Here is a 22,981-nt window from a genome sequence, read left to right on the forward strand (position 1 = left end):
CAGCAGAGACTTCTTCAATTTTATCAATTAAAATCTCTGAAGAGTCCGTCCTCAGTGAGCATGCTTGAGCCTCTCAGCTCTTACTGCTGAACAGACTACACATGTTCCAACCCCTCAGATCCTACTGTGACCAAAACTACCATTTAGCCAGCCACAGAGAGCAACTGAGCATGCTCCTTCCAGCCCAGGGCTATAGAGGCAATGCCTGGCTGTCCCAGACATGGCTACTCCAGGCCAGTGTGCAGCCATGCACTAGAAATGAAGAGCAAGGAATCTGTCAGTGACACTCCTGCTGGTATGCAGGCAATGAGGAGGAGGAAGCCGTATGATTCAAATGCAGAGGGACCAGGTTCTTCCTGCAGTTCCCTGCCTCATTCACTGCACATCTTCCAACTGTGCAACAGATGAGGGAGGGGTTCTATAGACAAGGTCAGCCTTAGGGAAAATGGCGCCCTGGGTGAACTTGTATTTTGGCACCTCTGGCCCCATGAGCGCAGTGCCCTCTCATTCCCCTTGCCCATGTGTGTGCCTCCTGCATTTCCCCTGGCGGTGTGGGCCCCACACCCTAACCTCTGCACTGTGCCCCTATCACCCCTAACTCCTGCACCCACATAGGAAAATTGACCTGGATGCATGGAGCACTTGGTATTGCTCCTCACTCCCCCACTCACAGCCCCCTAAGGGGGCACAGAGGAATGTTGGGGAGAGCAGTATCTGTGCATCAGCGCTTGCCTCCTCCTCCATGTTCCTCCTCCAGACAAAGCCAGGAGAAATATGGGCACCCCTCTCCTCCCCACAGCACTCCCCTGCCAGCTGGAAGCTGCTTCCGACTCTACATTGACAGCAAAACCTCTGTGCTGCCACACGGTGCTCCCCTTGACCACAGCACCCCCGGATGGTTGCCCAGATGGCCCACCCCTAAGGCCAGCCCTGCTTAAAGACAACAGCCTCCCTTCACTACCAATCCTGATCATAGTCATAGATTATTAGGGTTGAAAGGGACCTCAGGAGATCATCTAGTCCAACCCCCTGCTCAAAGCAGGACTAATCCCCAAATGGCCCCTCAAGGATTGAACTCACAACCTGGGTTTAGCAAGCCAATGCTCAAACCACTGAGCTACCCCTCCCCCCAGATATCCTAGAGCTGGAAAGGACCTTGAAAGGTCCAGGCCCCTGCCTTCACTAGCAGGACCAAGTACTGATTTTTGCCCAGATCCTTAAGTGGCTCCCTCAAGGATTGAACTTACAACCCTGGGTTTAGCAGGCCAATGCTCAAACCACTGAGCTATCCCTCCAGCCTCCTCAGAGCAGGTCCATCTTATTCACTGACTGAGACAGGAGTGCTGTGGAAAAATATTATGTGATCATGTAATTAAAGACTGTATGACAGTGCATATGCACAGGAGGAAAAAAATTAAGTTGCATAAACAATCTTAATTCTGGCATTCCTAACTTTAAGTAATGACTTGATTTGCAACCTTAATAATGTTCTTTTAATGAAGTTTGTTTTGTGTGTAATATCAGGTAGATTCAGAACCACTGCAATTGAGCAGATGAACTACTTTTATCTAATTAGTTATAGGCAGATTGATAATTTGGAAACATATGCTTGTTTAACAGTATAATGCTTTCTTAATACTACTAGGTTTGGGCATTAGACTAACCCAGAGCTTTATTTAGATATCAAAACAAGCTTGGAAAGGAATAAACAGAACCACCAGTAAATTATTAATGAATTTTGTATAATGTTGCTGCTAATCTATAAAAATCTATGCCCAAATTTTCAGTTTTCTCCATGCACAATTGGTGCCTACGTTGTGCATAACTGTTACCTGCACGCGCCTATTAGATATACCACTGTACATGCAAAATTCTGAAAATAGAGAGGTTAGGCTACATAATGACCATTAAGACCCAAATCCTGCAAATAACTTTATACGTGAGTCGTCCCACCGAAGTCAACAGGAATACTCATCTTCAGAATGTTAGATCAGGGGTAGGTGAATGGATAGGGAAATTAATATGCAAATATGCCACCCTACACATTTGACAATAAAAACTACCCAGTGCTTATTAAAAATGGACTGTAGAAGACCAAAAAATTTGCAGCGATTTGTATGTTTGCAAACTTGCATTTTAAAAAAAACCAGCCTTATAGCAGGCATTTACCAACATGGATTTTTATTGGATTTCAAAATAATCAGATTCATTTTATTTATATTTATAATAATGCAGTAATTATCTAAAGCAAATGTACATTTGTCAGAATTTTTAGTAGGTGCCATTCTTGACTTTTGAAATATATGACAGGGTACAAGAAGGAAATATAAAATTGGGTTTGCCAAATATAGTACTGGAGCTTTACAAGAGAGACATATACTATGTTATTTTAACTAAGTCTACCAGTTAAACATGCTGTAACAGCTTTCCACTAACTTACACACACCCATAAACATAAATCTGTAACACTAATCCCAGGAAAAATCCATCACTGATTATCAGGCCCAAGCTAATAGTTAAAATAAATAGCAAGAAAAGAAAAAGAAAAAAAAACACATTCTGTTTCTTCATTATAAGAACCTTCCCTTTTTCCATGAAGGCTTTATCTTTAGTAAAAGTTAATGAAAGCTGATTTGTCACCTTATGTTATTACTATTGAAGATTCAATTTAGTTTGCACAATTTAGAGCCATAATGTCAGTTGTTTTGTATGCAAATCATTGGTTACTTAGTTAAAAAAAAAAAGTACTTAACTGGATTTTGTGAATATGCTATTATGGTTCTTAAACAATCAGTGTATTTTTTATTTGACCAAATAAACAACCCCTCTCCCAGCCTGCTTTTTAAAGAATTGATGAAAAATCCTGGAGTTTGCGGAGACCTAGACAACCAAAAGCAGACAGGTCAGTGTGGGTTCATGACTTGTATATGGGTTTAAAAAGGTCACTTGTCAAATGAGCTACACGGAGGTTCCAAAAAAAGGTGTTTGGTTTCTAATAGTGTCCACTGCCAAAATAACAGCTCACAAGTTCTCCTCCTCACGTAAAAACTGGAACACAGCTGAGAAGTCTTTCAAGGCATAGCCCTTTGCACACATCATCCTGTAGATCTGATGCGCTAGAGACCCCAAAGGAACAGGTGTTTTAGTGTTGGTAGCAGTAATCTGTGCCAAGCCAAGATCCTGAAAGCAGAAAAAACATAGGAAGAATCAACAAGGAATTAAGTAGCCATATGACTATTACCTGCTATTTGGCTTCCTTGTAAAGAGAAGCCACTGCCAACAAATGAAATACTGTAGCCTTAAAATTCCAGCCCTGGAAGAAGGCAGGTATTGCCTTCATTTTTTGGTATTGCGACAGGGCTGAATCAGAAAGTCTAAAACAGTTTTTGATTCACTTCAAACCAAAACTGGATTTTTTTTTCCAGTTTTTCTCAAATGAAATGAATACAGGAAAAAAAAATCCATTTTGATTTTCAAAAACACCTGAAATGGAGGGGGACGACCCAAAACAACTTTTTTCCTTTATTTTTGAGGTCTCTTTCACCTTAAAAAAAAAGTTTAATTTCTAAATGAAATACCATTTAGAAAAAAAGTCAAAACATTTTGATATTTTCCTATTATTTTCTGGGCCAAATTTGACATATTCAGTGAATAGTTTGAGCAACACAGAAAGTGCATTTTATGGTGAATTTATGCTGAAGAACCAAATGGACCCATCAATTTTTGGCATCACTTTGGAGCTCAGCTTTCTCCCTCAATCACTGTTGCTTTAGAAGTAGAGGCAGCATGCCTACTGGCAGGAGCAGAGGACTCAATGTCAGGATTCCTGAGCTCTATAACTGGCACCGCCATTGACGATGTGATACTTACATAAAATCAGCTTCTCAGAGCCTCAGGTTAACCATCTTCAAGTGGGCATAATAGTATTTACTTGCCTCAAACCCTCCTAAACTAACCCGGTCTCTTGAGCTGCATGAGGAGTTTATACCAGGAGAAAGCACATTCTGTTTCCATTATAACTCTCCTCTGGGGACCAGTTAAGACTTCCCTTGTGTCAGCTGGGACAGCTTTAAATACCACCAAAAGCTCTGTCCACGGAGACTGTAGTAGACTTCTGATAAATCAGGTTCCTGGGCTGTCCTGGCCATTCCCACTCCTCAGCTAGTATCACTCCACTTTCCCGGGCATATTAGCCTAAGGGTATGTCTATGCTGCAGCTGGGAGTGAGCAGACAACTCACTCTGGCAGGGCTCATACAAGCATCCTAAAAATAGCAGTTTGGATGTTGTGGCTCAGGTTGGAGCTCGCGACTTTGTCTACCGAAGCTGGTAGTCTCACTCTCAGCTTCAGTGTAGATCATACCCATAGGATATATCTACTCGGGGATAAGAGCCCTGTGTGGTACAGCCATGGCTTCCCTGGTGAGTTGACTTGGGCTCATGGGGCTTGGGCTGCGGGGCTAAAAATTGCTGTGTAGATGTATGGGCTCAGGCTGGAGCCCAAGCCCTGGAACTCTCCACCCTCACAGAAAAGCTGTTACTATGCTGTCTGTTGAGTTCACCACACTGTTGACATCATTGGCCTGTACTGTACTGAAGACTGCCCTAACCGCAGAAAACCAGTATGCTGCTTTCTTGTAGAGATATCTTTTTCTATGAATGGACATGAAGTATAAATGGGGTCCCCAACTCTTGAGAACGTGTTTAGGATCACAATTTTCCAATGGTACACTCTAAACTCTGAGGGACCATTCACTAGCATAGGCAGAATTTCCATAGATCTTGGCTTGATCATTCGACATGGTCAATGAGTCCCTGCTCCAAGACTGTTGAAACACAGAGCTGCTAGATGTTGACCTAAATGGAGAAGGACTTCTCTGACTCTAGTGTGAGAAATGAGAGCAACAATTTTGCTCTTCTCTCCCATGATGGATGCGATTCCCTCACCTTCTGTGTCATGCTGAACTCTGAAGTAGCATAGATGCTGTTACAGAACAATAGACTGCTAAGTATTATCATAAACAGCAGATTGTGAAGTTTCCAGCCTCTTTTCTGTAGCTGCTTGAAGCTCCTTGAACAAGACAACTTTGACTAATCAGCATTCAATAAGATTACTTTGCATCCTCTTAAAGCAGCTGCTAGCAACACTAGCACTTTTGTAACTGGGTGAAGACCTAAGAAAATGAGCTATATTTATTTAAAACAATGCAATCATGGAAACCGTGTGTCAATAAGCATCCTATAACGTTATTAAAAACATGTAATTTCTGGGCACAGTTGCTTGTCTTCAGAATTTATATTCTGAATTTCATCAGATGACAAAAGTTGTTCTGACTGGGATATGGCTCTTCCTGACCTTTTGGGAAAGGCAGAATCAGAATATACTTTCCTGCCCCTCTCCCCCTCTTGGGAACTGACACAATGGCTTCCAGATGTTTTACTATCAGAAACTAAAGCAATTTTTGATAGAGTTGGAGAAATATCAGTTTTTTATGGGGAAGCAGTGGCTAACATTTTTAAAAGAATTGTTATTGTTATTAAGGAAATACTTTTTAGTTATTTTCTAGTCTGACCTGAATCAGATTCTGCCATTAAAAGGAAAACCCAAAGACTGTCCTGACCTAGCATCAGAAACTCTTCAATAAAAAGAAATGGAAAGCCCTACTTCTGCCCCTACTCTGTCTGGATAAATCACCCCCGACAAGGGTCAAGATTAATATGATCTAAATCTAGCTCTTCCAGGAATCCTAAAAGGAAGGCTTATCAACACCTTTAATGTTAATGGGAGGAGAGGACTTCTGATCTGCAATGTCTTCTCTGTATAACCCTCTGACCCTTAAAAGGGAAAAGCAATAAATCTGATCTTTGAAGTGAAATCTCCAGACCAGGGCTCATATTAGAGAGCTTGTCTAGACACTAGGTTACTCCAGACTTCAAGACAGAAGAGAGGTGATTTCCAGAGAGGTGTCTTGTAGAAAGTTTGCTGCCAAAAAACTTGGAGCCTATAACTTTGTCTGTGGGATCCATCAGTGGTGGAGTACTTTAATAAATCTTTCAACTATCACCATGTTTGACATCTGAGAAGATGAAGTTTTATGACCATCTTAGGGCAACAGCTATCTTGTGGTCATTTAAATAATTCTTTAAATAATTGTCTATGTAGACAGTCATCTTCTCCACTTCAAGCGATTCTCTCCCTCCCTTCCTCTACAAACTTTTATTATTCATTATTGTTGTATGGCAAATGGGCTGTGCAGTTTAGAGGAAAAATAAAAGAGTAGGTCCCCGGCCCGAAGAATTTACAATCTAATTTGAGTAATGGTATGAGTGGGTGGAACAAACAAAAAGGATAAATTCTCATCTCACAAATCTCTTTACGTAGACGAGGGCAGAGGTTGGCAACCTCTGGCACGCAGCTCGCCAGGGTAAGTACCCTGGCGGGCTGGGCCAGTTTGTTTACCTACCGCGTCAGCAGATTTGGCCGATCGCGGCTCCCACTGGCTGCGGTTCGCCGTCCCAGGCCAATGGGGGCGGCGGGAAGCCGCAGCCAGCACATCCCTCACCCGCACCGCTTTCCGCCACCCCCATTGGCTTGGGACAGCAAACCGCAGCCAGTGGGAGCCGCGATTGGCCAAACCTGCTGACGCGGCAGGTAAACAAACTGGCCCGGCCTGGCAGGGTGCTTACCCTAGCGAGCCACGTGCCAGAGGTTGCCGACCCCTGGACTAGGGAATGGACTGTTTAGTACCTGGAAGTATCAGTAATGAATAGCTCTAGTGCCTTAGCTAAATGCTTACTCAAGTAATTGTTCCCTCTGCATCAAAGAATGTGTCCCCTGAGGATTGTTGAAGAAGTGATAGAAAAATCTACTGCCCGTCCCTCCCTCCTGTGCTGCAGATTCAAGATTAGAAGACGACAGTCAGAAATTTCAGCTTTGCTCATTGGAAGAAAGGAGGAGGAAACTCAGATGAGGACAGCTAGCAATCTGACTGTATGATTTACATTATGAACACTCTTATGCTTTAGGAAACCTTTCCTTAGCTATCCTTGACACTTGATAAGCCAGAGGCTGGCAGCCTTATCAGTGAAAAATTAAATTTTGATTTTGAAGAATGAAGAGCCAAATTAGTTAGCTCACATCATTTTTAAAAACAGTTCACACACGTACATTAGGTGCCTTTGCACTGTGTCTCCTTTTTCTCTACCATTTTTCCCTTTTCCATTGACTCCTTTCTATCTTTCTCCTCCTTCCTGTTCCCTAGTAACTTTCCTTACACCCCTCCCCAATCTCCTACTGCTCCACAATATGCTCTATTTTATTCACATTAGAAAAATGCCTATCATAGTACCAGGGAACCAGACCCCTCCCAGTACACATCTTTCCATCAGCCCCCAAACACTCCCCTCCCAGTACACATTCAGCACCCCTCAACTGTACCCCCCGTCAGCTCCTTCCACCATCCTCTTTTGGGGAACCTGAAAGATAGTAACCCTAGCCCCATCAGTTTCACTTTCTAGTTCTGCTCCAGTCTCTTTCCTTTTACCTGACCTTGTGGGATATTAGGGATGGCATAACTAAAGGACAAGAGGAGGGAGGCAGGAGTTGTGTTTTATACTGCTCTGTATCTGCTCACTTTCAGACTCTTGGATAAGCGGGTGCTCATTTTAACATAACTACTGCCCTGATCCTGCAAGCTACTCCTGCATCTGTCCAGAGCCTCACCGAAAACAATCTTGGTATGGGGAAGACAAGTGAAAAATACTAACAGGCTAATATACAATGAAATATTTTGAGATAGTTAAAAATAAGATCAGCAAAAAGTCCAACTTCCTTCTGCACACTGCAAATCCCACATATAATCCTAGACAGGTCCCAATCCCGCACGCTGATCTGGAAGGCTTCCCACCCTTCAGAGGTTTTACGCAGGCATCAGGGTTGACCCACATAAATCAGTTTGCAGCTTAAGTATGAAAGAGCAAGGATGTGTGCGTCTATGTCACATACGCACATGCGGCGAGGGTAGTGTTTTGGGTGGTTGTTTTGTTTTTTTTTGCAGCTTTTGGTTTAAACTCTGAAGTATTAGAGTCAATAAAGAAAAGGCTGGGAAACTAGGAAGAACCCACATACAACTTCCTTTCTGTAGCTTCTACTCCACTTGAAAGTGAAGATGCTGTGAAGAGGCCTGTGGCATGCAAGCTCCAAATGTTTATTTTAAAAAAAGGAAAATTAAGCTCCAAACCAAAGTGTTCTGTGCAGCACAGCACACAGAGTAAATTCCTGCCCTGGGGAGTTTATTCTATAAAGACAGATAAAGATCACAAGGACCATGTGGGATTTTGGATGATGATAGAATGAAAAGAGGAATGGAGCCTGGAGCACTGATGGGAAAGTAGCTTCAGGTATAAAGGGTAGGCACAAACAGCAAGGAGGGAGAAGGGAACAAGAGGGGATGGAAGAGAGAAAGTTGGAAAATAATAAGAGAAAAGAGCAAAGGAGGAGAAGGGATCAGCATTGTGCAAAGACTTTAAGAGCAAGGATAACAGATGTGAGAAGATAATGACACAATGGGATGTCGATCAAGTGAGGAAATTATTTAGCTACTGCATTGTGGATGCACTGGAAAGGAGCAATATGGGATCTCAAGAGGGACAGGAGAGGAGGCAGTTGCAATAATAAGGAAGATACTGTAAGTTTCATTCTCCCACCTCTTTCATCAGATATTACAGGAGAGAGAAGATTACTGTCCCTCTATGCACCATGAAAGCATCACTTTTGCATCTCCAATAGAGAGAAGGCAAGGAAATATGGCCTGTTTGTATCTGTATTTGACCTGTTAGTCATCTATCTATCTATTTGGCTGGGGCAGTGCTACATTTGCTCCCTGAGATCCCATCTCCCTGTAGAATATGTGTCTGTGGGAGAGAGAGGGGGAGAGTACTGCTTCTCTGCTGTTCCCTCCCCTTTCCTTGGGCGGTACGGCACAGGGGGTATCCACGTAATACAGCCTGTCATAAGGGGCCAGCTGATGGCTCTTGCCTGCCAGGGGAAGGGGATAGCATCTGCTTGCCCTTGCTGCTGGTGGGTGGCCATTTGGGCCCTGTTTGCTCTTGCAGCTGGCAAGTAGCCAACTGGGCTCCATTCCATCACCATCTTGCTCACCCTTACCTAGTGAGCTGGATCTTTTATGAAGCCAGGGGCTAGGCCAGTTGCCAATTGTATGAGAATTTTCCCATGGGGCAAACTGCTGTGTGGATTTTCTCACCCGCCACCCAGCATCTCAGAGGTCTGGTTTCAGGGGGGCGCGGTTAAGGGTTTAAATTACAGTCACAACTTTGGCAGGGTCTAGTGTAGTTGCTGGATTTAAAAGGTCTGATGCAAGGTCCCTATAACACAATGGGCTGCCTGGTCATGGGACCAGAGCATGACACTGCATGTCTCATGCAGCATATGGCTCCCCTCATGACATCTCTCCTACTTCCTGCATGGAGGAGGGAAATGGGCTGAGACTCTGGCTTCCAGCCAGGATCCCCGGGCAGGCCTCAGAGCATAGAGGGATACTTCCTTCATACCCACCTTCAGGACTGTAGGATACAAGTACAAGGTTGAAATCCACCCTGGAACAGCCCAGCTAAGCAGTTAGGGTTCCTCATTGGTTAAGGGTTCTTAATTAAATACAGAGGTCACAATTTTAAATCTCATTGTCTCCATGTCCACATCAATAAGTATAATACTTACATCTACCCCACAGGGGTGTTGAGAGGTTTAAGTCAATCAATGATTGTGAAGCCCTTTGAGATTGCCAATTGGAAGACACTGTGGGCCAAATCCTAGGCTAGTGTAAATCAGATAATTCCACTGAAGTCAATAGAAATACACCGATTTATATCATCTGAGGATCGAATCCTGCACAACTGCTAGGAATTGTTCTATATAGCCACTAGCTAACCAGGAGCATTTGGAGTTGGACTTCCAGCAGCGAAGAGGGAGGATGTGGCTTTGTTGACAATCTTTGGAACAGAGTCATAACACTAATCTTCACTGATCCTACACTAAGAGAAACCCTACAACCACACCTATCAAGGATTCAGCTGATAATTCAGAGCTACAGTAATGTGTGGTCCTCTCCAGGACTGCACATAATTCCAAACACCATTAATAATTTTAATGGAGGGAAGAACATTGCATTCCATCCAGTGTCCGCTGGAAACGTGGTACACCGTTAGAAGTGTGGTATAAGCGATCAGTGATATTCAGAGAGACCACACTCACAACATAGACAGATTTCTCATGTATTCTGGCACTCAAGAACAATAAAACAGTTCTTTCTAAACTTATGATTATATTTATATACCTTAGCCATGAGCGTTGTTCCAAAGCCACCTTGGAAATTATTAGCAGAAGGTACTCCTTCCATTACTCCTGGAACAGGGTTGTAAGTGTCGCTTGACCAACAACGGCCTGAACTCATATTTAGGATTTTAGCCAGCAGTTTCGGGTCAAGCCCTAACCTGTCAAAGGTCAAGGAAGAGAAGTATTAATGTCAAAATGCACAAGATATGGGTGACTTGTTTTATATGCTAGGACCACACTATCATTTCTCTCCCTTTATTATAAGTCCAGAAAAATGATAGAGTATTGATATAGGGGAGGGGATCCCCATCTTAAATTAAAGGGCATCAAGCTATCGTTTAAGCAAACGTTTTCAAAGCTTCAGCCTTCTGCTCTATGAAAAGACCTTTCACCTGAAAATGCAAGCAAAATGAAGGCCCTCTGAGAATAGCAGTTTTTGTATGCCTATTACCAAAAGAAGTTTTCAGTTCTTCCATATGCTACTGTATACCTGTGCTTCATACCCTTGCAGCCAAAGGATAATCTTTGAACCTGGATGAACTATTTCAAAACTAAGTATTGGCAAATAAAAGGTGCATTATGGAAGTATGTTTTGGTGAATTTATAGGTATATATTTACTTGTTAATGTAAGCAATGTAATATTATCAATAAGGAGACTGAAAGATGTTATCCCCTTTAAAAAACAAAATTTACTGTTGTTCACATTTGCAAACTAGTTTTTAGTATTATTAAATCTTCATTATACACTCTTGCTTAGGAAGCAAGTCTGCATGAAACTGTGACATATGCTCTCTATCTGTTCACAGACATGCATTATAGTTCTGGGTCAACTGCTGATAAGGTTACTGATCCTGATAAAACAAAGCTTGTCCAAGCAGAAACATCATTTGTTCTATCACTGAGCTGATGGCATAAGCTGCTGTTCATTGTGGACTTCAAAGAAATGTAGTCAAGATATTACTTTAACACACTGAGTTGTTAGACCTGTTATTATTTTGCGTTTTTGCTGAATATCAAGTTGCAAATGTAATTTTACACCAACTGCATTTATATCAATAATTGGGAGCAATATTTTTTAAAGGTTCTGTTTATATTCAGTTGCACTCTCCATGAAAAAAGAATTCAGACACAATTATCTCCTGTATCTCCTAATGCAAAGCAGAACAAGAATTTCTGAAAGAGACTGCACAACCTACTATAGTCATATACTTCCTGCAGGAAAACAGACGAGACTGAATATAAAATATGTTTCATACCATAATTCCAAGTCAATTTTACCCAAGGCCGGACTATGACATTCTGAGGTCCTAAGCTATGTCAAGTGTAAGCAGCTCCAGAACATAAATAATAAATTCATTTTTTGTTCATAAAAAGGACACTGAATATATAGACACAAAAGTTCTCACAAGAAAACGAGAGGATATATATTTTTTTAAAGCCATAAATAAGGAAAAGTATCCTTCTTTTCATATGAATAAATGAAAAAAAAAATGATTTATTTTGATAGGGAAATACAAAGTTTATCCAGATTATAATATAAAATATATTACAAATGTTTATTCCAATTTAATTTTCGCTACCAAAAAAAAATGAATTGTTGGGATTTTCTTTTGCCGTGCTATAAAAATGCAGTGAAGGTCCCCGAAACTGACGGAGGGAAGCCAACAAAAATTTATCCTCCTCAAGATCTACAAGATGATCACCTGCAAACTCAATCATGTGAAGAACGGATAGTGCATGAAGCAGAAAGTGTCATGCACACTAGAATACACAACTGTACGTATGTACAGATCAAAAGAAGAAAGAACACACCAACACTTAAGAAAACGAAGAAAAACAGGACCGAAGGCACTATATGTCTGAGTGTGCTGGACCGTGAACTAAAGATGGCGGCCTTCCAGCTATTACCAGCCAAGGGGGACGCTATACGTAATGTCTCTCCTAGGACAAGTCTCATCAGAGTATGAGCTTGGCAGGATTGCTTCATGACACTGCTGTCTCCAACCTCACATTTTTCCCATTTATCAGCAGTGAGATTATTATTTAAATAAATTATGGAGGCAGATCAGAATTTTACCAGTAGCAGCTGGCCAACAAAACGCTGCCTTAGGAGACTGATAGCAGACTTACTTGTAGAAATACTAATTTTACAAGTGCAATTATCATTTTTTTCTCAGGCCTGGTCTCCGCCTGTCAGTAATGAACAATCATTGAAGGATAAGGGTAGAGTAAGGGTATTTGTGTAGCCAGATGTGTATATTTTTGTCATATTTAAACAAAAATGTCTATATTTAGAGAGAATCTTCTTTTTCCCATACTGCCTTTATTTATCAACCAATTTTGATAAAATTTGAAATGGAGTCAGTATTTTTTTGGTTTTTTTTGTTTTTGTTTTTAAAAGAGTCTCCTCATTTGTGAGGCCCTAAGCTGTAGTTTAGTTAGTTTATGCCTTAATCCTGCACTGGTTTTACCTTCTCACAAAGAGAAGATTCCTCCTCTTTGCACCAATGCTTTAATTGCAGCAACAACAGATCAGCATTGTATCCAAACTAATCATAAGAATCTTTGTTTGTAGCATGCAATATTTAATTTATGAGAGATTAAGGGTCATTTATTAGTGGAATTTGCAAAAATAAATAAATGTTACATTTTACATTTGTAAGTTACAACTTCTCAAATATAAAATGACACTTTATATGGCGAGTACTAAGGTGTGGATACTGCTCCCTTGGAAATATGTCTCAAATATTCCCCCCTCCTTTTAAAAATACCCAATATTTCAAAGGTGCTTTTTAGAATTACCACTGTTAGTCCCATATTTAGGGCCTGATGCTACAGCCCATGGAAGTCAGTGCGATAGTTTCTTATTGACTTCATTTGCATCAGGGCCTTATTATACTCCCCTCTCCCTCCTTTTTGAATTGAGCTTTCAGTTTTTATTTCATTTGATTTTTAAATTGAAAGCGTTTCCCCCCCACCATTATGGTTTGATTGCATTTTGATCATGTTTTATTTTTTATAGTGCATCAAAGGCCTCAGCAAGGAGTTCTTTATGAATACAACTATTATTAGAAGTGTTCTCATCCAAATAAGTTGTACATTGGAACATTGACTAAAAAGAATATTAAGAACATATAGGACTCTCAGCCACACAGAACACTAGTTTGCTTGTTCTGTTTTCAGGCTAAGTCCCTTCAGCGGCCCAGCACCTCCACTGGACCTTAGCTACAGCTTCCAATGGAGTTTACACTGCAAGACTGCGGTGGAGAGGAAGAGGCAAAATCTTAAAATGCATATAGACTCATAGACTCATAGACTCTAGGACTGGAAGGGACCTCGAGAGTCATCGAGTCCAGTCCCCTGCCCTCATGGCAGGACCAAATACTGTCTAGACCATCCCTAACAGACATTTATCTAACCTACTCTTAAATATCTCCAGAGATGGAGATTCCACAACTTCCCTAGGCAATCTATTCCAGTGTTTAACTACCCTGACAGTTAGGAACTTTTTCCTAATGTCCAACCTAAATATCCCTTGCTGCAGTTTAAGCCCATTGCTTCTTGTTATATATAATCTTGTTATAATCCCTCCCTCCCAAAATGAGTATTGTCCTGCTAGTATTCCAGTCAGTTCCTTGAACAAAATACATTTTAAAAATACAAACACTGTAAATATACACTGAATGAATTTTCAGCACTAGATGCGGAAAGGTTATGTAAAAAGATTTTTGCTTGTGGTTGGGGAAAAGATTTGTGTGTCAGTGTGAATCTCTATTTTCTAAACTTTGATGCTCTTATGCACCATCCAGATCACTTCAGAAGACCTGCAATCCTTTTTTTTTTTTTTTTTTTGGCAGCAAGTGTATCATTAAAAAGAGCAAGTTAGAAGTGTTTTGCATTTCATCTTTCTGAGAATTCATCTACTGGTGCATATATAACTGTCAGTTAAAATTAGACATGTATTAAAATCAGTTACTGAAGAAGTCCTCTGTCTTCCACTGCACTCAAAGCTTGTAATGGTCTGAAACTAGCTAGAATATACAGTAATTGTCATTCAGTGAGAGTCTATCCTAGAAAGTCATGCTTCAGTGGAGAAGACTGAGTTTCCATTTGAAATCAACAAATTAATCCAAGACAGGTATCTGAAAGGGCAAGTTTAATAGGAAGCAGCTACTGGGCTCTCAACCATGATAAAATGTTATTGCTGTTTCCCTGTAAATTGGCTAGGAACATATGATACTTTCTGCATAAGAGCTCCATTGCTGTTCCAGAGATATACTGCTCAAACTATCAAAATGATGACAGTCTTGTCAGTCCCCATAATAACTTGCCACTGGACGTGGCAAGAGTATGTGCACGCGCGTGTGCATTTACAATTGCCAAAATGTTCTTCCAGACACAGAGAAAGCAGCCAATATCCCAACATTATTAATAATGTAACACAAAAACAATTGCTGTGGCAAATCAATGTATCTTCAACAGAAATACTAATGAGCTACCAGGGAGGAAGAAAATAAAGATGGACACACAGATCTGGATAAAAATAAGAACATTTCTAAGCACCGTTAAAAACTCAACCACATTCATTGAAATTTGAAAAAAGTCTTTACCAACTTATTTTAAAAATTTCACAAACTTCTTCCCTGTTTCAGTCTGTAGTAATAACAAATCAACAGTCAGACATGACAATCCCCCCCCGCCCTCCCCGCCCCTCAAGAAAGGCAGTTCTTGGATTTTCTGAATGAGACTAGGAAGTAGCTAATAACTCTTGAGAAATTTCCAGCCTGAGGTGCTTTGGGTAAGCAGCATCTGATCCTTCAGACAAAATTATTCAGACAGAAGCTTTTGAGAATCACCCATCACTAGTAGAAATGTGTACACCAGCGTGGTTTTTTCATCCACGTACTCTGAACGGAATATTAATATTCACACATGGCTCGATCATGCCATTTAGGTACAAAACCACTTCGACGTCAGCACAGTCACACTGCCCCAGAGTGCGACCTAAGTGTCTCCAGCCATTCCTTCCAAAATTTCCCAGTGTTCACCCAGTGCTACATCCCCACAGGGGGGCATAGCATGTTTCTTTCCTGCATGCCTGCCCAGCTCTTCTGTGATTGTCCTTCCCACCCCCTCAGCTCCACCTTGTGGTATCTTGTGCCCCACAGATGCATACAGAGACAGCAATCCAGAGACTGGAGTGAAGGACTACAACTGTGCTTGGCTGCTAAACAATGGCATAAAAGGAAGAGGAAATTCTTGTATCCTCAGATCCACCTGTACACCCACAAAGCAGTCAGGCACAACCTGGCCCATAATAAAACTCTATAGGAGAAAAAAGAATCTTTTGCTACACTTGTGGTGGCCACTGTAGTCTCTCTCATGGTAGACAGGAGACTGGACTTGGTTATAATAAATATAAAGGGAATTCTTTAGGAAGACGTCTGATATAGACAAACCTTGTAGCTCTTTTGTGGCTCTCTAGCTCCCAACTAATTATAAAATCCTGTGCTACCTATCGTCACCATCACATGGTCTCTCCTTAAAGATATGTCAATGCTGCAATTAAAAACCCACAACTGGCCCATGCCAGCTGACTTGAGCTTGTGGGGTTTGGACTAAGGGGCTGCTTAGGTGCAGTGTAGACATTCGGGTTGTGAGGTGGGAGGGTCACAGAGTTTGAACCTGAACCAATACATCTATATGGTAATTAAATGGCACCTTAGCCCAAGCTGAAGTCAGCTGGCACAGGCCAGCCATGAGTGCCTAACTGCAGTGCAGACATACCCTAAGACTGCGCAGGCAGCCCCAGTGGCAATCTCCACATGACTTAGTTGCAAGTCAGATATCCACAATAGTTGCTTTAAATTTTCAAGCTTTATCTTGCTAATACTTTTTTTTTTTTTAACCTGAGAACCCAAAGATCAATAAAAGGAGGCCACTAGAAACTGAGATGGTCAGCAACCCAAGCAGAAAGAAGAAGAAAACTGATGTTGCTGACAGTATCAATATATATTTTAATTTCTCATTAATGAAATTTAGGTGCATTCTGGTCTATTGCTTTGGCAGCAATATATTATAGCTTAAAGCAATATACATATACACTCATATGCACGAACATGCGTGCACATCCACACACACGTGCTAAACCTCTTATACTAGACACTTTCTCTATCAGACAGCAGCACTAAAATGGGAAAAGAAAAACTCTAAATCAAAATGTATGTTACTTTCCAGTATTTTTGCCCTACATCTTTCTACTACCTTTTATTATCAACATTCATAAAGGGCCATGGAGTGAATAGGAAAAAAATAAATTAAAAAGGCAATTCAACAATTTTAAGAATTGCCAGAACTCAATGATCAAAACAAATAAAAGCCACTTAAAAATCCAAACTATAAATCTGAAACTAGCTAATAAGTAAATGCTTCTAATAAAACTAGTCACCTTCATTTGTAAATGAAGTTATCATGCAAGAAGAAATATGGTTCCCACACTTTCTTTTAATTTAAAAAAAGAAAAAAAAGAAAACAAAACCCAGAAGAGCAAATTGAATATAAATATAGCAGTCCTTTAGTGATTGGGACACTGCTTTTTATGGGAGTTTTCTACTGGGAAATTTATGCTCACTGATACCAGTTTCATAGGTGGTTGAACTAGGGGTGCTGGCTTGAAGTGGATTCCATCATATACAGGGTTTACAGTCTGGTTCAATGACTCAGCACCCCAACTCTAGAGATGGTTCCAGCACCCCTGACCAATTGGGGAAGCTCTCAGTATACTGTATTATGGAACAAATCTGTCATTTCAAAAATACATATGTAAATCTCATAGAAAATAAGAGACGTACTTGTTTTAGTGATTCTAAACTAATATAGAGAGACCCTGTGCCTGTAAGAAAATGAAAGCGATGCAGCACTATTGGCAAATTCTGTAGTGGAGCAGAAGTTCATTAACACAAGCCCAAATATGAGGGCTTGTTTTAATAAAGTATCTTTCTTCTAGGAAAGAGAAACCCAGTGAAGTTACCTTGCTTGGTTGCAGGATGTTTTCATGTGCTATTCAATTTCTCTTTTTCTGCTGGACATTTCCTTGTTCCTTCGCAACCCTGCTCAATAGCCAACCTTCCCTGCCCAACACACATAAAAAAGCCCTAGCAGTTTCAAGTTAGTAAAGCTACCAATAAGCTTTCCCCATTGTCAGAAGTTGGACTTTCAATGCCAGACACGTATCAACTTAATTAGTTGCACTCAGATTTCCACTTCTCTAACCCCAGCCACTACCATCCTTTGGCTCATCTACAACAAATAACTTCACTCCTGTTTGAACACTGTGGGGAATAATCCAGTTAGATGACATTATGATGATGACCACAACCTAGTGGCCAGTATAGACTGCAACAAATTGTACTTAGCATCATGCCAATTAACTGTGATTAAACCGAGTCAGGCAAGTTGTTTTGAAGAAGGACACTACCTCCGTAACTTGAAATACCGAGACTAGGTCACACAATGGATTTATACACACAAGAATTTCACCTATGGAAAATCCTACTTTTGTTAAAAGTGGGAAAAGGTGCCCTCCATGAGCTTAATCCAAATCCCATTAATGCCCATGGAAGGACTAGCATTTATTCCATGCTCTTTCATTAGGGCCTATATAACAAACCCTCATGTTATTTGTATGATGAACAGTCTGTACTCAAGCAATGCGCAGTATAGGAATAGCAGTTCAAGCTGAGCTGCATTAGTGTTGCTGTGAGGTGTGGAAGCTTGCACAATGCCTGCCTTCACTAAAATCTGGTATTAGCATGCACGAGCAGAATGCTACTTTCATACAACCCAAATCACTCAACACTCCTGAGAGAAAAAATTAACCTGTAATAAGACAATCCAGACACTTGCAGGCTATAGTGGCTGCAAACACTATTATGTTTCACATGGGATTGATGCCAAGAAATTGTGTTCAAGGCCTCTTAAAATAAAACAAAACACACGAACAGTAAAATAATCCCTAGAAATGTGGACAAATATATAACAAGTCCTATGGAATTGATTTTTCATCAAGTGTACCAACACTTAAAACTGACCATGATACAGCTTTACCATCCTGAATTATAACAGTTGTATACAACCCTACCATTTTATTATGGCTTGGTACTGATATGCTTCACTATCTATCGTACAGACACCTCAATTTTAAAATGTAAATGGTACAGGATATTGATAAACCAATTAGCACTGAGGCAAAGCAAATTCCTCTTTTATCTCAATTACAACATGACACTTATAGGTCAAGATAGCCTAACATCTGAGACAAGGGCAATTCAATAAAACAACTGCATCTTGATATGGTAATTAAGAGGAAATGTGAATCCATTATTCTGCCTTTTGTGTGAGGTGTGCGCGTGCACGTGTGTGCATATGCACTTTTTTATTTATTTAATTTCTGAAGCCCTCTTACTGTTTTTGTAGTTTATATCAAAAACCATAGGTGGACATGCAATAGTGAACTGCAAATATCTGCAGTATCTGTAGTTTCTAGTGGGCGGTTGTAAAGGTGTATCTAAAAAGAGATGAATAATTCATGAAAACCCTAAGAAGCTATGCATTTACAGGGTAATCTTCTCAGAAGCACAGACTTTTCTATTTATAAATCTACAAACTGTATTTCTATTGATGTAAGCTTGGGCAAGGGAATCAAAGGTAAAATATTGCGAGTTTAATTAAATGGCTTCTAACATGTAGAGGCTCACACAGGACTGGAAATGTAAAAATGTGTAACAAAGTGAATATTTTAAAATAAAGAAAAATTGGTTTTAGAAATTAAAATCTCAAAATGTTGCTACCTACAAGTCAGATACATCACCTGTGACAGAAAAATGTTGTTCTTAAAACAGGAAATAGTTAAAGCTAAGTAATGGAATATATTTTGGATTTTTCACAAGGAAGCATCTGTGATGAGCATGAGAAACAACAGTAGTTAAGTTTGACAGGAGGGTAAATTGACATTTTATGACTGCATCCTAGTTTCTTTTGAGACATGAAAAAATGCTAGAGGTTTCTTTTCAGCACATTTTGGGACAAATAAAGCCAAATGGAGCCATGTGGGAGCATAACACTTGTGATACACGGTACATTAGCCAATGCTTCAAACAAATATATCTCCATGTTTTCTACGTACATTTACATTTTATAGTGCATGTATCATCACAACAGAAGAAACAGACATCATAGAAAAAATATAATGTAACTTTAGATATTTGTAATATTTTATGGCCATGGCAAAGAACATTCATGTTCTCAAGGGTCCCACTCTTGGTCAAATAAATAAGCCTTATTGCACTTCTAATAATGAAACACTTCTACTTTTTTTCTGGCAGAATCGCATCTATTCTTCTGATCATCATTCTCTAGCCACAAAGAGTCAACCAGGCACTGCACATAAAAAACTGCTAATATAAAAACACATAAAATCCAACAAACCTGATTCCAAGATTCATAGCCTCAGCAGTTCCAATCATACTGATAGCTAAGAGCATGTTGTTGCAGATCTTTGCAGCCTGAAAATAATTAAATACCTAGTAAGATTCTCTGCTTCCATATAGATATCACATAGGATTTTTTTTCAGCCAGCTCCAACGGGATTTGACTGTATATGTTTAAACAACCTTCCCTAAATGTAACACCTGTAAGTACTAATGTACTATAGCATCAGGTCAATGAAGGCTGACCCATGAATACTTCAGATAGTGTGAAATATTTTGTTTTGCTAGCACAATAACTCCACTTGCTTGCTTTGAGTGTGTAGGCCACCTACTTTTTCAGATTATCCCATAAATCTATTTCTATTGCACAATTTTAAAAAAAATTGTGATCACCGAAAAGTACAATCTTAACAAGCCAAACTGAGAAAATGTTAGTTCAGATGTGTATTATTGGTTACCAAGCCAAGATGCTGGGTAATGGTACCATGAGATATTTTGTAGAAGAATTTGCACTTTTTGCTGATACCACCATTTTTATACTGGATTTCATTGTGGATTCTGGTTCTAGATAAATTTACTTGGGGTAGATTAAAGGGAATTGGGTTAAAATGGAAGACAAATATGGTAACAAAAGGGAAAGGCCAGGCTGATTGAATACCAAACATTCAGTAAGCATTTACCTGTCCAGTTCCACCTCTCCACAATAGATCACATTGGAACCCATGCATGTCAGCAGTTCTTTGGCAGCATCAAACTCTTGTTCCACTCCACCAACCATGAAAGTAAGGTTCCCAGCTCGAGCAGCTCCAACACCTGAATTGAGAGGAAAACATTAAATTCAATACCAGCCTTTAAAGGATAGAACACTCATGTGCTTAACTTTGTACTTGTGCATAATCCCATGGAAGTCAATAGTACTATTCATGTGCAAAGTTAAGTTTGGGTTTAAGTTTCTGCAGGATCAAGACCTTGATTCTTAAACACTTAATCAGGGTATATATATAAACCCAGCAAAGCATTCATCTAAAATTAATGGAGAGTTGTTGTTTTTTGAACAATGTATTAATGCTGAGAGGTAAAGTATAGTCATGCATCAAACTTACGTGAAATTCCAAAATTTAAGTTTGTATAGTTTCACATAAAATAATCACCATTTTGTGCAAATCTGTATCTCTCTGAATTTAACTTTATTTTAAAGTTTCTAAAGAAATGACTATTTTGGTATCAAAAACACAATCCTGCAGGTTATTGATGGGAAGCTCTCTCTGCTCAAAAACAAAATAATTTTTGATCAGACTATTATATAACTTAGTAAACTTTGTGAAAAGTTGGCCCCATTTTCAAATTTATAATGAAATCCAAAAAACAGAGACAAAAAAGGCTCAAGATCTGATTTTTTTTTTTAGTATTTTAACATTTTGTTACAAATATTTTGCATACTTCTAATCAGAAATAGAAGATCTATTTCTCTGAATTAAGGGAACTTGAGACCAATTTCCCACATATAATTTATAAGTGGAAAATGTACTGCATAGCAATGTAAAAAAGTTTAAACAGGCAGAGGGGAAAAAATGATTAAACACACAAAATATTTACAACTTCATTCCTATAAATCTGTCTCACCTTTATGAAGGGTCAGCAAACAAAGACGATAATTCATTGGCTACAGAATTTCAAAATGGCAATACATCAAGTTTTAGCTTATAGTATCTTTTGTTCTAGGGGAAAATAAACAATTCTGATGTGAATTGCATCCTCTTCAACCACTTCTCCCAGCCAAAACTGGATTTTAACAGATGTAACTGCCAGGTGAATTTGGCCCAAGGAGACCACTTGGAAAAGTGATTAGCAACTTAGCTTTACAATCATTTTGCAATACAGCTAGGAGCCTAGACACCATAAATTGTCTACCCTATGCATCAAACCTTGGCTTATTAGAACAGACTGCTGCAAGTAATGGCCTACTTCTGAATTTAACATATCCAAGCAGTGCCAGTGTTTTTACAAATAAAAAATCCAAACGAGGGAATTCATTTTTCTTCCACATTTAACTATGTTGTTTCTGCAAAAAATCAAACTTTCTGTTAGGGTCCATACAGCTTTTAACCAATTAGTTACAACAACCACCATTATTAAATGTTTGAATTGCGGTAGTAGTAGCAGAGGTCTAATTGGCATCGGGCTTCATTGTGCTAGATGTTGTAACATATGAAAATACAATCCCAAAATTCTTACAGCCTAAGGCAAATCAACACTACCTTTGTAAAAACTGACCTGAGAATGCCATCAGAGCAAAAATCCTTCGTTTAAAATGACATTCAATGGGACACTTGCTCCATTTAGTTTTTCCTACTACATGGAAGCGTTTGACTTTTTTTAAAAAGGCCACTTTTATAAGAGTATGATTGGACCCCAATCTCAATGAAATCTATGGCAAAACCACCAGAATAACTGACAACTCAGTTACAATGCAGAGGTTTTTGATGAATTGGTCGGTAGCAGTGGATTACTTTGAGCCACTCTCCTACTAAGTCATGCCCCTACCTTAGCAGGTGCAAAAGGCCCCAAGGCAATGGAACCTGTACTATACTGTTACACAATGAAGGGATCAGGATTGGAGTAGGGGATTGGACTGCCTTTGTATGCAGAGCCCATCTCCCTGGTAAGATGGGCATCATAGGTTTTTTAACAGTGTGGCACTGCAGGTGTATCCGCCACTGTAAAGATCTTCCTAACACTATAAACTCCAAAGTTTCAGCATTGCAGCCACCACTCCTCAGCCATTGGATAGAGGATTTCTTCTCACCTTCTTTCTTCATGTAACTCTCAATGTTCACTCCCAGAAATTTGGGACAGGAGCCTGGATTTGGGGCCTAAGTGAACATATGATTGTCATCTTGTTGGCTACAAATTTACCATGCAACATGTCTGCAAAGATCACTACATTAATAAATGCTTTGCAATGATTTTCATCCTGTTCCTCTAGCTTTTTTTACACAAACCACATAACTTTTATTACTAATCCTGTGATCTGACCTGCAGCAAATTAAGTGGACAATTTAAGTCAAAGCTTACAAACAAAATCCAACACTATCCATCATAGGTCAATAGCCTTGTATCTAGATTACAGACTGCTAAATAG

General features: G+C 39.8%; 1 protein-coding gene across 1 annotated transcript in view; it reads right to left on the minus strand.

Moving 5' to 3' along the window:
- Positions 1-2,154: 2,154 nt before the first annotated feature.
- The window catches only part of HIBADH (3-hydroxyisobutyrate dehydrogenase), a 128,825-nt gene continuing 107,998 nt past the window's right edge, over positions 2,155-22,981 (minus strand). Inside the window, exons 5-8 of the mRNA XM_030550847.1 lie at positions 20,534-20,652; positions 19,838-19,932; positions 10,352-10,508; positions 2,155-3,180 (exon numbers count right to left, since the gene is read on the minus strand). Of these exons, the coding sequence (XP_030406707.1) occupies positions 3,022-3,180; positions 10,352-10,508; positions 19,838-19,932; positions 20,534-20,652 (530 nt within the window). The 3' untranslated portion in view covers positions 2,155-3,021. The remainder of the gene's footprint in view (positions 3,181-10,351; positions 10,509-19,837; positions 19,933-20,533; positions 20,653-22,981) is intronic.

This window comes from Gopherus evgoodei, chromosome 2 (genome assembly GCF_007399415.2).
Source record: "Gopherus evgoodei ecotype Sinaloan lineage chromosome 2, rGopEvg1_v1.p, whole genome shotgun sequence".
NCBI lineage: Eukaryota > Metazoa > Chordata > Testudines > Testudinidae > Gopherus > Gopherus evgoodei.